The sequence below is a fragment of the Heterodontus francisci genome, chromosome 36 (assembly GCF_036365525.1).
Source record: "Heterodontus francisci isolate sHetFra1 chromosome 36, sHetFra1.hap1, whole genome shotgun sequence".
NCBI classification, from domain to species: domain Eukaryota; kingdom Metazoa; phylum Chordata; class Chondrichthyes; order Heterodontiformes; family Heterodontidae; genus Heterodontus; species Heterodontus francisci.
Genome location: NC_090406.1, coordinates 24,554,739 through 24,569,650, shown reverse-complemented (window position 1 = coordinate 24,569,650; position 14,912 = coordinate 24,554,739). Strand labels below are relative to the sequence as shown.

Sequence of the window (14,912 nt, the reverse complement as noted above, 5' to 3'; positions counted from 1 at the left end):
CTACGCTTAAAAGTACTTCTTTGGTTGAGATGTTAAGCATGTGAAAGGTGTATTAAATCAAATTCTTCCTTTATAAGAATAATGAGGAGTATAGAAAGTGTCGTATGGAGGTGAAAAGGGAGATTGAGGAGGAATATGAACAAAGGCTAGCAGATATAACCTAAAATGAAATTAGGCTTTTTTTACTCATACAAAAGAATAATTTTAAAAAGGGGAGGACCTCATGGGGTGGTGGAGAGAGTGTAATTGTGGAAGATCAAGATATGATGGAATTAGAAAATAAATATTTTACACTGATCTTCACTTTTTTAGATTCATTTATGGGATGTGGGCATCGCTAGCAAGCCAGAATTTAAAGCCCTTCAGAAGAAAAAAAAGATGGTGGTGAGCTGCCTTCTTGAAATGGTTGGAATAAAGAATTTGAGTACTAGAGAAGCATATGGACCAATTGTCACAGATAACTTTAGAAAGGAATTGGTTCTGAAAAAATTAACGGAACTGAAGATATGTCACTGGGCATTGATGGAATACATCCTAGGCTGCTGTTAGAAGCCACTCATAAGTTAGCAAAGGCTCTGCCTCCAATGTTTCCATCTTTTGTGCTGTGGTACTTGAGAGTGGCAATTATTGGATAAGGATAAACAACAACTTATATTTATATGGTGTGATAAAACTTCCCAAGGCACTTCACAGGAGCATTATAAAACAAAATATGACACCGAGCCAGATAGGAGATATTAGGTCAGATGACCAAAAGCTTAGTCAAAGAGGAAGGTTTTAAGGAGTGTCGTAAGGGAGGAAAATGAATAAATAGGCAAAGCGGTGTAGGGAGAGTATTCCAAAGTTTAGGGCTTAGGCAACTGAAGGCATAGCTCATAAAATCAGGGATACTCAAAAGGCCAGAATTAGAGGAGTGCAGATATCTTGGAGGGTATTGGGGCTGGAGGAAATTACAGACATAGGGTGAGGTGAGGCCATGGAGGGATTTGAAAACAAGGATGCGAATTTTAAAATCAAGACGCTGCTTGACCCCGGTGTAGATCACCAATGTAGATCAGTGAAAACAGGGGTGATAGGATTTGGTGCAAGCTAAGACACGGGCAGCAATGTTTTGGATGACCTCAAGTTCATGGAGGGTAGAATGTGGGAGACAAGCAAGGAGTAGTCAGGTCTAAAGGTAACAAAGGCATGAGTGAGGGTTTCTGTAACAGATGAACTGAGACAGAGGTGAAGTCAGGCGATGTTATGGAGGTGGAAATAGGCAATCTTAGTGATGCTGTGAATATGAGGTCAGAAGCTCATCTCAGGGTCAAATGTGACAGCAAGGTTGCAAACAGGCTGGTTTAATTTCAGACTGTTGCTATGGAAAGGGATGGTATTGAAGCAAGGGAATGAAACTTGGAGCAAGGACCAAAAGCAATGGCTTCAGTCTTAATTGGAGGAAATTTCTGCATATCCAGTACTGGATGTCAGATAAGCAGTCTGAGAATTTAGCAACAGTGGAGGAGTCAAAAAAGTGGTGATGAGGTAGATCTGGGTGTCATCAGTGTATATGTGAAAATTAATGCTGTGCTTTCGGATGATGTCACCAAGGGACAGCATGTAGGTGAGAAAGAGGAGGAAGGCAAGGATAGGTCGTTAGGGAACACCAGAGGTAAGGATGCAGGAGCAGGAAGAGAAACCATTACAAGTGATACTCTCGCTACGATTAGATAGATAAGAATGGAACCAGGTTAGAGGAGTCCCACCCAGCTGAACAATGATAGAGAGGCATTGGAGGAGGATGGTGTAGTCTACCGTGTCAAAGGCTGCAGAGAGGTCGAGGAGGACGAGGGGGTAAAGTTTACCTTTGCCACAGTCACGTAGGATGTCATTGTGACTTTCGTAAGAGCTGTTTCAGTACTGTGGCAGAGGCAGAATCCTGATTGGAGAGATTCAAACATGGTGTTCCAAGAAAGATAGGAACGGATTTGGGAGGCGGCAACATGCTCAAGGACTTTGGAGAATAAAGGGAAGTTGGAGATGGGACAGTAGTTTACAAGGATGGTGGGGTCAACCAGGTTAGTAAAGATTAGTTAGTTTAATGTCTTTTGTTGGCAAGCTCTTGGGGTCATAGGGAATATTTAAACCTCCCACCCCCACGATGGCGGGAGAGGGCGAGTGGGTTAAAAAATTTAAATCGCAGAACATGCATCCAACCTGCCGTATACGTGCCTGTTGGCTATGATCTACTCTCCAGAGGGTGCACAGTTCATTAAATCAAGCTCCCGCAGTGTGGTTGGGAACCTGATTTAAATTTAATGCTGGCTGGTTAGGTTTTCCAGAACTCGGGAAACCTTACAGCTAAATGGAGATGGGAACAGCCGATTCAGGAAGCTAAGTACATTTTACAACATTTCTTGAACTGGATGGAGCAAGAGTTCTCCCCCTGCCCCCTCCCAATCTTTCAACCTAACCTCCTGTCGCAAATAGCCAACCCCTCCAAACCTGTGATCCCAAGCCTTATGCCCTGCAATCTTTCCCTCCCTCTCAATTGCCTGTCCTACCCTCCCTTATGCCCGGTGATGCATTTTGGAAGATCCGCAAATGCGAGGTGATGCATTTTGGAAGATCCAATTCAAGAGTGAACTATACAGTAAATGGAAAAGTCCTGGGGAAAATTGATGTACAGAGAGATTTGGGTGTTCAGGTCCATTGTTCCCTGAAGGTGGCAACGCAGGTCAATAGAGTGGTCAAGAAGGCATATGGCATGCTTTCCTTCATCGGACGGGGTATTGAATACAAGAGTTGGCAGGTCATGTTACAGTTGTATAGGACTTTGGTACGGCCACATTTGGAATACTGCGTGCAGTTCTGGTCGCCACATTACCAAAAGGATGTGGATGCTTTGGAGAGGGTGCAGAGGAGGTTCACCAGAATGTTGCCTGGTATGGAGGGCGCTAGCTATGAAGAGAGGTTGAGTAGATTAGGGTTATTTTCATTAGAAAGACGGAGGTTGAGGGGGGACCTGATTGAGGTGTACAAAATCATGAGAGGTATAGACAGGGTGGATAGCAAGAAGCTTTTTCCCAGAGTGGGGGATTCAATTACAAGGGGACACGAGTTCAAAGTGAAAGGGGAAAAGTTTAGGGGGGATATGCGTGGAAAGTTCTTTACGCAGAGGGTGGTGGGTGCCTGGAACGCATTGCCAGCGGAGGTGGTAGACGCGGGCACGATAGCGTCTTTTAAGATGTATCTAGACAGATACATGAATGAGCAGGAAGTAAAGCGATACAGACCCTTAGAAAATAGGGAGTTCAGAAGAGTGAGGGGGGATCTCATAGAAACCTATAAAATTCTAACAGGACTTGATGGGGTAGATGCAGGAAGGATGTTCCCGATGGTGGGGGAGTCCAGAACCAGGGGTCATAGTCTAAGGATACGGGGTAAACCTTTCAGGACTGAGAAGAGGAGAAATTTCTTCACCCAGAGAGTGGTGAGCCTGTGGAATTTTCTACCACAGAAAGCAGTTGAGGCCAAAACATTGTATGTTTTCATGAAGGAGTTAGATATAGCTCTTGGGTCTGAAGGGGTCAAAGGGTATGGGGCGAAAGCGGGAACAGGTTACTGAGTTGGATGATCAGCCATGATCATAATGAATGGCGGAGCAGGCTCGAAGGACCAAATGGCCTACTCCTGCTCCTATTTTCTATGTTTCTACAGCGGACACAGATACAAATGGCTGGATAGTTTGATGTGTAGTATGCCTATACAGTTCTAAACTAGGTCTCAAATTTCTGACAAGTCAAAACTTTCCTACTTGAATAAAATGTAGGAAGTAGTTGTCGCACAGGCAGTTTTCAGTACTCCTCAGGGGTCTTGTTTGAGACTTATGGAAAAGACAATACAATAGATGTAAGAGCAAAGTACTGCAGATGCTGGAACTCTGAAATGAGAACAGAAGGTGCCGGATATACTCAGCATGTCTGGCAGCATCTGTGCAGAGAGAAACAGAGTTAATGGGCTGGATTTTATAAGTCGCGGCGAGCTTCAAAAATGGCGGCCCACCCGTGTGGGCTGCACGCCAGAAATACACCACGATCTCAAGTGTGGCAGCTCATTTAAATAGCTGGGGCAGGCTGCCCCCCCCCACCCCGATCACATGGCGGGGCGGGCTGTCCATCCCCGGCAATGGCGTCAGCTGCCTGTGCGCAGATGCTGACACCGTTTTTAAAGGGCTATCATACCTACCAGCTTATTTAAATATTTTAAAATAGATGGAATAAAATTAAATGAAACCATTTATTTTGCCTCTCTCCCACCCCCCCCCCAATAGCGATTAAATTAATTATTTGCACTCCTCGCCCCCCCCCACTCCCAAAACATTTACCTTTACCATCTGACCTTACCCCCACCCCCAAACTGCACAATGTTTAAACTTCAACCCTTTCCACCAACCCCTACACCCATGACGTTAATTAACCCCATCTACCCCACCCCCCACCCCATACTGATAAACTTACCTCCTCCCCCCTTCCCACCAGTGTTGCGCCTCATTTCCCCGGACGGGGATCCAAAGACATGGGAGTGCCGGTCGCCGGGCCGTAGATCATGGCAGGCCATCAAGAGGTGACGTAAATATATTTAAATTAATTAATTTAATTGATTTGAATCTAAAAATTGTGGTCCCGTCACCCAGCAGCGGGGAGGCTGCCACAGTGCCTCGCCACCACCGGGAGGATTGGGCTGGGCTCTGCCGGCATCATGGTTCGTGACGGACCTCATCCAGGGCCAACTTCAGGCCCACCCCCCAACCCCCATCACAATCCCAACGTCAAGGACTCCTTAAAATCTAGCCCAATGTTTCAGGTCGGTGACTTTTCAATAGAACTCTGTCCAAACCAAACAAATAATGATGCATACTGAATGACAAACATAGAAGATACCTACAACTATCCTGAACACAAGGAACATTTAACAGGGATTTATTCCAAAAATACAAATACTTCATGCAACAATGTAGGGAAAAAAATATATGTATGTATGCAAGTGGGTGCCTACAGACAAATTTAAACATCTCCTAGGGAACATTTATTTTGTCTCCATAGTTTCACACAAATTACTAGTTTTCAATGAGAAACAAATTTGACTGGTCTGATCACAGTAAATTTTGCAACTACAATTATGTGCTGATTAGCAATTTAAAATCCTGATCTTTGTTTAAAATCTATTTAAATTGATAGGTGGGTAGGTTAAAGGTTCGGCACAACATTGTGGGCCGAAGGGCCTGTACTGTGCTGTACTGTTCTATGTTCTAAAACACATGTGACACGTGTGAAGATTAACCACATCAGGACAGAGGATAAAGTGACGTAGATTGGAAGGGAGAAATATTTTTTATAAACAGTATCATTAGTAGATTCTTGCCAGTGGGCAAGCAGAAAAGCATTTTATTGCTGTTGTGGGCTAAACACTTTTTCCAATTGCATGTGGCAGTAATATTCATAACAAAATTCTTATTTAGAGTTTTCCACTGTAAACACTGTGGCCCAGAATTTGCAGTCAGTGATGAAGTGACAGCACTCAGCTTTGACCTTGAAGAAAGTTGCCCATAAAGATCTAGCCATCTCTGTGGCATGGATTTTGACTTTTCCCATGTTAATTTGTTTTTGGCACCCAGTAACAGTAATGTCATCAAGCAGGCTAAGCAGCTAATCTCAATGAAGAATTTTCACAGACAGTAAGCCAGGAAGTAAAATACATTGATTATAATTCTCTTGAGATTATGGTAAAAGCTGAAATATCAAAGAAACTTAAAAAAAAATTGTATTATATAAATCCTGTGGAATTGTTATTATTAAGCAGAAATTTGACATTTCACAATTATAAAATTGTTTTTTCAGGGCCAGAGAGGTTGTTCAATAGTGATTATGAACTTAGTACGCCATTAAAAACCCAGTTGCACCTCATTCAACATGGTGGAACTTTTTCAAGGGCTTTTACAGTGAGACTAATAGGAGGAGTGGAAGTTCACGTCAAAAGATTTCATCTGTGGAGACGTCAACAGTGTACCCTGTGGAGGAACAGATAATCACTGACAGCAACGTCTGGATTTCTGCGTTTAACTGAGCATGTTCAGACAACAGATGTTGCTGTCAGTGTCACAGTTGTAATAAATGCGAATGCTGGCAGTTGCACCGTCATTACAACCGCAAAATACAGTCCTATAAAGCTTCACTATACTTAAGTACACACTGTGTGTTGCATTGTATGATTTTGTTGAAATTAATCTAAACAGTAACTTAAACCTGAATTTGCAGCCTAGTTTTATGCACTGCAGTCTTACCGCCTGCTATGTTTTGTACATTTATATGCATGCCACTTGAACTCCAGTTTAATCACTCTGCATATCTTTAATTATCAGGTATTTAAAGTAGATTTCCCTGATTTTATCATTTCTCATTGAAAAATTCCCTAAATATAAGTGGTCAACACTGTGAATTTTTGTTGATATCTTCTGCCTTCAATTAAAAAGCAATATGTGAAAAGTAATAAATATTCTCTTTTCAGGGAAGGGTGAAGCTTGTCTGTCACAGCGATGTAAGAAAATAATTCAGTGTTGAATGTGTCTGTGGATGTATCTTGAAAATGTTTTGTGAAGTGCAAGATTGTAACAGTTTTTTAAAAACTGTTATACTAGTTGAGTTTTGGCATTCATTTTTTTTTTGTCTCTTCTGTTCAAAAGGGCACACAGCTTATTTTCAATGCTGCAAAAGAACTGGGGCAGCTTTCAAAGCTAAAGGTATGAGTGTTATGAATCTTAATCCACATCATTACCCCTGTGACATGCAATCATTTATCTAGTGAAGTGGCTTCTAGTATTTCTGTTGTTCAGTGAACATTATAATTCCAACCCATTGTACAAAATAACATTTAGCATAAGGACAATTAATACCACCAATTTTGCTGTGTGTCTAAATTTACGAAGAGTACAAATGCTTTCTGGTCTAAAACTAAGTATTGAAGTGAGGGAGTACCATGTCTCTCTCTAGTTGCTCTCCATCTCCCCTCATGTCCTCTCTGAGCTCATCTTATCCATATATTAAAATGTATATTCTGCTTGCTTGTTCTATTTGTAATAGGTAATTGGTAAATTATAGCAACCTCCTGCTCTCTTGACCCTAATCCCAGTAAACTGTTGACCACCCAACTTTCCTTCTTGGACCTCTTATGGTGGTAATAGTTGATAACGGTAAAAGTCCACCAAAAAAATACATTTGAAACTCAAGAATATCTTTTGGTATGTAGAAAACAAAGACCCAATACTTGCTCGAGAATGTAGGTCATTTTTGTGAAAGAAGGAAAAGGTTGAAATTAGGATGAGAAATTTAGCATTAGCAACATGACTATTTAACTACTGAAGATATGTATCCTTATTTGTCTTGATACTGATTTATAAGGTCTATTGTACTTTAAGGATCATATGGTCAGAGAAGAAGCCAAAAGTCTTTCCCCCAAGCAGTGTGCTGTAGTGGAGCTTGCACTGGATACTATTAAGGTAACAACTGGTTTCAATTTAGTAAACATTTGGGGCTGAATTTTCGTTTTTAAGTCGGGACCGCAATGTCGGGAGCATTTCCAGGTCCTGATGCTGCACCATGTTGGCGCTTAATGCCCAACGCAATTTTCAAGAAGATGGCCAATTAGTGGCCAGATTGTGCGTTCACCATCCCAATTAAGGACGGCGGGTGGGCTCCCCAGGCTGGAGGGTCAATAGGCGGCCTTCCAGCACTGAAAGTTTGGCAGCCCCACCGTCACACGTGGGTGCTGTCAATGTAGGTAAGAGAAAAAGAGGGCGCCCAGCTGCCAAACTGTTATACGAACATACGAACTAGGAGCAGAAGTAGGACATTCAGCCCCTCGAGCCTGCTCCGCCATCCCATAAGATCATAGCTGATCTGTTTGTGGACTCAATTCCATTTTCCTGCCTATCCCCAATACCCTTTGACTCCCTTGTTTGTCAAGAATCTCTGCCTTAAAAACATTCAATGACCCTGCTTCCACTGCTCTCAGGGGAAGAGAGTTCCACAGACTCTCAACCCTCAGAGAAAAAATTCTCCTAATTCTCTCCTAAATGGGAGACCCTTATTTTTAAACTATGTCCCCTAGTTTAAGTCTCTCGAACAAGGGAAAAATTCTTTCCACATGCACCCTGTGAAGTCCCCTCAGGATCTTGTATGTTTCAATCAGATCACCGCTCGTCATTCTAAACTCCAATGAATACAGACCCAAGCTGTCCAACCTTTCCTCATAAGATAACCTTCTGTTCCCAGGAATCAGTCAAGTGAACATTCTTTGAACTGCTTCCAATTCAATTATATCCTTCCTTAAGTAAGGAGACCAAAACTGTACACAATACTGTAGATGGGGTCTCACCGATGTCCTGTACAACTGTAGCAAAACATCTCTACTTTTATATTCCATTCCACTTTCAATAAACGACAACATTGCATTTGACTTCTTAATCACTCGCTGTACCTGCATGCTAACTTTTTGTGTTTCCTGTGCTAATACACTAACCCTGGAAGTGAATTCCATGTCTCAACTCTGTAAAGAAGTTACTCCTGACTGTTCTAAATTTCTTACCTTTAGTTTTGTGTCTATGGCCCTTTGTGCTTGACCTGTCAGCTACTGAAAACAGTCTGTTTCTAACTACCCTCTCATATTTTTAAACATTTATTCCATATCACCCCCATAATCTATGTTCTAATGCTATAGCCCAATTTTTGCAGTCTTATCAATCAAAGCCTGGGATCCCCTAAATCCCTTCACTCTTGCACAACATTGAGCCTGATGTTCAACCTATTAAAACATTTTAAATACTGAACTAAAGTATGATCTTTGTAAGGCTAGAATAGGTTTTAGTTCCTCCCATGCTGAGATTAAATGCATGGCATTTGGTTGCTGTAAAACTACAACAACTTTCATTTAACCTAGTAAAACATCCCAAGGAACTTCACAGAAGCACTATGGAACAAAATTTTACACCAAGCCATATAAACAGACCTTAAGGTAGATTTAGTTAAAGAGGTAAGAGAGTTGGAGAGGTTTAGGGAGAGAATTCCATGCCCATGGTACCAGTCTTTGTGACAAAGAAATCCACAAGCACCTTCTTATTAGAGGTGAGGGCAGGCGAGAATGGTTTAAGAAGACAGTTTGTAGTGAAAAAGAGAAGCCGGGAGTTATCTTTGCATTCCATGGTGATCCTGGAATAGTGAGCAGTTTTGCCAGAGGAGAGCAGGACTCGATAATGTTTTATGTGGTCCAGCCAGATCTGGTGATGATTGGCTAAACTAGTTGTCCGCCAAATACGTTCAAGTCTACGTCTCCTGGACTTAAGGGTGCGGAGATGAAGTCCGTACAAAGCTGAGACTGAGTAAGAGTTTTAATGGGGACTAGGGCATCAGAGGTGGAGGTGGGGATGTGGTTGAGCTGATCAGTCACTGCAGAAAGGTTGTGGTGAACGGAGGGCCAAAGGCTAGACAATTGGGAGTTTGAAAGTGCAGATGTAAGTGAATTGGGAAAGTTTTTTCCAGGGCAGACACAGAAGGAAGTAGCGTGGGAGGTGGAGGGGGAATGTGGTGGTGAGTGATATAAGGAAATAATAAGAGATGGCTTTATCTGTGGTTGACACGATAGAAGTAGCTTGGCTACATGAGATGGCATGGTCATTGTGGAGGGGGTTGGGTAACTGAATATAAGTAGGGGGGTTTATATGGAGGGAGAGATTAGGTTAGAAGGCCAGTGGACTCTGGGCAGAGAGAAGCATAATGAGTTGAGATGGAGGACTAAAAAAGACGCATCAAAATTATAAAACTCACGTTTTTATGTTTTATATAAGAACTAATTATTTTAGTACAGGCCATCTAGGGAGAACCTAAGAAGGAACCCATTTGCCCTGTTCAGGTGCTACCTCCACTTTGCAGCTATTTACTGTAATCCCATTTCCTTCCTTTTTTGCATTATTAACATTTTTTCTACAAGTGTTTAATTCATTCTGAAATGTTACGATTGACTAGGATTTAATATCAGAATGTCAGACAACCCTTGTAATGCAGGTAATTGCACATGTTGACCGAAAAGAATAATTGTCCATAGTTGGGTTGGTATCTCATATGAAGTTTTAGTTTTGTGATCTTCAAATGTGATTCATGCAGTTGACTTAAGGTCTTTAATGATTTAGCAATATTTCCATGCGGGTGGAGTTGGCCTGAAGAAGACCTTCTTAGAAAAGAGTCCAGATCTGCAATCTCTACGGTATGCTCTGTCACTCTACACGCAGGCTACTGACACCCTTATTAAAACATTTATCCAGTCTCAGTCATCTCAGGGTAAGTACTGCTTCAGTCAATCTGTTTTGTTCATCAGATGCATGATGGCTGCCATGCAACCTTGTCATTTCAGTTTGTTTTTATTGTATATTCTGTAAGATTTAGATAATTTTAACTGATATTATAGACTAATTACTATGAAGGATCACTATAACTGACCGCATTATTGAACATTAAAAACCTGCATTCCTGGAACAAATGCGTTGGGGCAAAATGAGCACAAGAAACACTTGAACTGCCATTGTTGATTTGTCTTTGTTTCTGCTGTTGTGCCCCTTATTTAATTATCTCTGTCCCTTACTCCAACACAATTGCACTGAAATATTTATTATCACCATAAGAGTGGCATTTATATCAGTATTTTATGAGTGAAGTGTTTGCCATCTAAAACAATAAAGGAGTCCAGGTATATATGTATTTACCTATCTAATATACTACTAATTAGTAGACTACAATGCTAAACTTCATTAGGAAACAACTAGATTTCCATAAGTGCCAGCATGATGGATCATCAAGGAACCCATTATATTTTAAGCGTTGTACCACAGAAAAACCTGTAACTCTTGTGCTTTATTGAAGACACGAGTTGCTGTCAAATGCCACCAGATCTGTAGAGTTGGGATTAATTTATTTTACTAAGCAAGTCAGATGCTTATAAATAATATTTATTCATCAAGGCAAACTTTTCCTTGAATATGTTGTCAGTCTGCTCTTGATGACAGTCTAATTTACAGACTTCAATTATTTAAATTCATTAGATTATACACTCTTTTTATACCTTTTACCTCGTATTTATTTGTAAAACATGAGAGCAGAAGCCCTAATAGAGGTTGGATTAGAGTAGATGCAAGCAGTAAAATCTTTAACTGTTTTCTTCTGAGATTGGGGTACAATAATCAATTCCATTAGTGATTTTTAAAAAAACATTCAAATCCTTTCAAAATGTACCTATTAGTCCTTGCAGCCAAAAGATCCAGCTTGATCTTTGGAGCCTCCTCAAAGGTCTGCAAATGAGCATAATTAGCAGAAACTCAAGAACGTAATACAAGAAATAGGAGCAGGAGTAAACTATGTGGCCCCTCAAGCCTGCTCCACCATTCAATGTGATCTGCCTCAACTCCACTTTCCTGCCGCTCCCCATATCCTTGATTCCCTGAGAGACCAAAATTCTGTCTATCTCAGCCTTAAATCTATTCAACGATGGAGCATCCAAAACCCTCTGGGTAGAGAATTCCAAAGATTCACAACCCTTTGATTGAAGAAGTTTCTCCTCATCTCAGTCCTAAATGATTGGCCCCTTATTCTAAGACTGTGCCCCTGTGTTCTAGACTCCCCAGACAGGGGAAACAACCTCTCAGTGTCTACCCTTTCAGGCCCCTTTGGACGCATGTATGTTTCAATGAGATTAACCTCTCATTCTTCTAAACTCCAGAAAGTATCAGCCCAATTCACTCAGTCTGTCATCATAGAACAACCCTCTCATCCCAGGACCTAATCTAGTGAATCTTGGCTGTACCGCCTCCAAGGAAAGTGTATCCTTCCCTAGATATAGATACCAAAATTGCGCACAATACTCCAGGTGTAGTCTCACCAAAGCCCTGTACAATTATAGCAAGACTTCCTTATTCTTGTACTCCAATCCCCTTGCAATAAAGCTCAACGTGCCATTTGCCTTCCTAATTGCTTGTTGTACCTGCATGCTAACTTGCTGTGTTCCTTGTACAAGTACACCCAAGTCTCTCTGAACATCAACATTTACAAGTTTCATGCCTTTTAAAAAATATTCTGCTTTTCTATTCTTACTACCAAAGTGAACAACCTCACACTTCCCCTCTTTATACTCCATCTACCACCTTGTTGCCTACTAACTTAACCTGTCTGTATCTATTTGCAGCTTCTTTCTGTCCTCCTCACAGCTTACATTACCACCTTGCTGTGTATGATCAGCAAACTTAAATACATTACTCGATCTCTTCATCTAAGTCATTTATATAGATTGTAAAAGGCTGAGGCCCCAGCACAGATCCTTGCAGCACTCCACTAGTTACAGCCTGCCAACTTTAAAATGCCCCATTTATCCCTATTCTTTGCTTGTCCATTAACCAATCCTCTATCCGTTCTAATATATTACCCCCAACTCCATGAGCTTTCATAACAACCTTGTGTGTGTCACCTTTTCGAATGCCTTTTGGAAATCCAATTATATTACATCTACCGATTCCCCTTTATCTAGCCTACTAGTTACATCCTCAAAAAACTTTAAGAAATTTGTCATACACAATTTCCCTTTAAAAAAATCATGCTGACTGCATCTGATCATGCTATGATTTTCTAAGTGGATTGTTAAGACTTCCTTAAAAATAGATTCCAGCATTTTCCTGATGACTGCTGTCAGGCTAACTGGCCTATAGTTCCCTGTTTTCTCTTTCCCTTCTTTCTTAAATAGTGGTGTTACGTTTGCTAACTTCCTGTTTGCTGGGACCATTCTAGAATCTAGGGAATTTTGGAAAATCATAACCAGTGCATCCACTATCTCTGCAGCTACCTCTTTTTGAACTGTAGGCTGTAGGCCATCAGGTCCTGAGGATTTGTTGACCTTTATTTCCTTAAGTTTCTCCAATATTTTTTCTCTGCTAATATAAATTACCTTACCCTCACTCTTATTAGTTCTTTAGTTACCCTCTATTTCTGGTATGTAATTTGTGCCTTCTACTGTGAAGACAGACACAAAATATTTGTTTAATGTCTCTGCCATTTCCTCATTCCCCATGATAATTTCTCCTGCCTTTGCCTCTAATGGACCAATGTTTAATTTAGCTACTCTCCACCTTTTTATATACTTATAAAAGCTCCTACCATCTGTTTGTATATCCCTGGCTAGTTTACTATCCTATTCTATTCTATTTTTTTCCCTTTTTATCAACTATTTGGTTGCCTTTGCTAGTTTCTAAAATGCTTTCAATCCTCAGGTTTACTACTATTCTTTGCAACATTATCAGCCTTTTCTTTTAATTTAGTACTATCCTTAACTTCCCTAGTAAGCCACGGATAGATCTTTCTTGCTGAGTATTTGTTTTTAATGGAATGTATTTTTGTTGCACATTTTGAATTGTTTCTTTAAATGTTTCCCGCTGTTGATTTACTGCCATACCTTTTAGATTATTTATCCAATTAACTTCAGCCAGCTCTCCCCTCAGACCTATGTAATTGGCTTTGTTTAAGTTTAAGATTCTTGTTTGGAACTGGAGTATGTCACTTTCAAACTTAACATGGAATTCAGTTGTATTGTGATCACTTTTTCCAACGGATCTTTTACTATGAGATTACCAATTAACCCTGCCTCATTGCAAAACACTAGTTCTAAAATAACTTTATCCCTAATTGGTTCCACATGTATTGTTCCAGGAAATTGTTTGGACAGCATACTACAAATCCATCTTAAGACTACCTTTGCCAATTTGATTTGTCCAGTTTATATGAAAATTAAAGTCCCCCACAATTATTACATTGCCTTTTTACAACCTGTAATTATTTCTTGCTTAATGCTCTGTTCAACGGTATAACTTCTGTTAGGGGACTTATAAACTATTCCCACCAGTACTTTTGACTCTTGTTATTCCTAATATCCACCCATACTGATTCTACTTCCTGATCTTTCTCACTACTGTCCTTATGTCATCTTTTACTATCAGGGCTACTGCTCCTCCTGCCTTTTTGAAATGTTGTGTACACTGGAATATCTGTCCCAACTTTGGTCACCTTGTAACCTTGTCTCTGTAATGACGATTAGATCAAACTACTTATTTCTATTTGAACCACTAGTTCATCTATCTTATTGCAAATGCTTTGCGCATTCAGATAAAGTGCCTTTAATTTTATTTTTTTAGCACCATTCTTTGCATGGACCTAATTCACTGATGCGCTACTGTTAAACTCTCTGTCTCCTCCTACGGTTATTACCAGATCCTGCTGAAGGAAATTTTGATAAAACCTACCCTTAGAATTACCCTGTTCTCAGTGTTAATACCAATTTATTACTTCAGCACTCCAAGGCCTCAAAATTATGCTCAGCATGTTCATGTGAAATTTCTTTGCTGTTTAACAGAGGTACTAGCCCATTTATTTAATTGGGGTATTGTCATTTATAATAGAAGACAGAAGAATTACTTATGAACCTGTTAAGTGTTCATGCAGTATGATTCTTTCAGCATAATTTCAAAGTCCAATGGTTTGAACAGCAGATACTGGATGATGAAACCGGAATTCGGATAAAATACATGTTATTGACAGAGCCAGAAATGTTGCTTTGATAATAGATGCAGGCCGGTATACAGAGCATGAGGGAAATCTTACATTGCACTAGGCATCGGTGGTCATTCACTGTATATTAACCAATCCACACCTCTCGGAAGTGACCTGCAGAAATTCATTAGTAAGTAGATGAAGCAACTGAGTATTTTATTAAGTTGACTGGGCCTGGTACAACTCATCTTCAGTGCAACCTTACATCGTTAACATTGATAGCATAGTTTTGCTTAATCT

General features: G+C 40.5%; 1 protein-coding gene across 1 annotated transcript in view; it reads left to right on the top strand.

The window, feature by feature from the left end:
* Positions 1–14,912, top strand: part of LOC137351442 (protein unc-13 homolog A-like) — a 281,799-nt gene that overhangs the window by 246,933 nt on the left and 19,954 nt on the right. Inside the window, 3 exon segments of the mRNA XM_068015888.1 lie at positions 6,725–6,781; positions 7,457–7,537; positions 10,223–10,370. Of these exon segments, the coding sequence (XP_067871989.1) occupies positions 6,725–6,781; positions 7,457–7,537; positions 10,223–10,370 (286 nt within the window).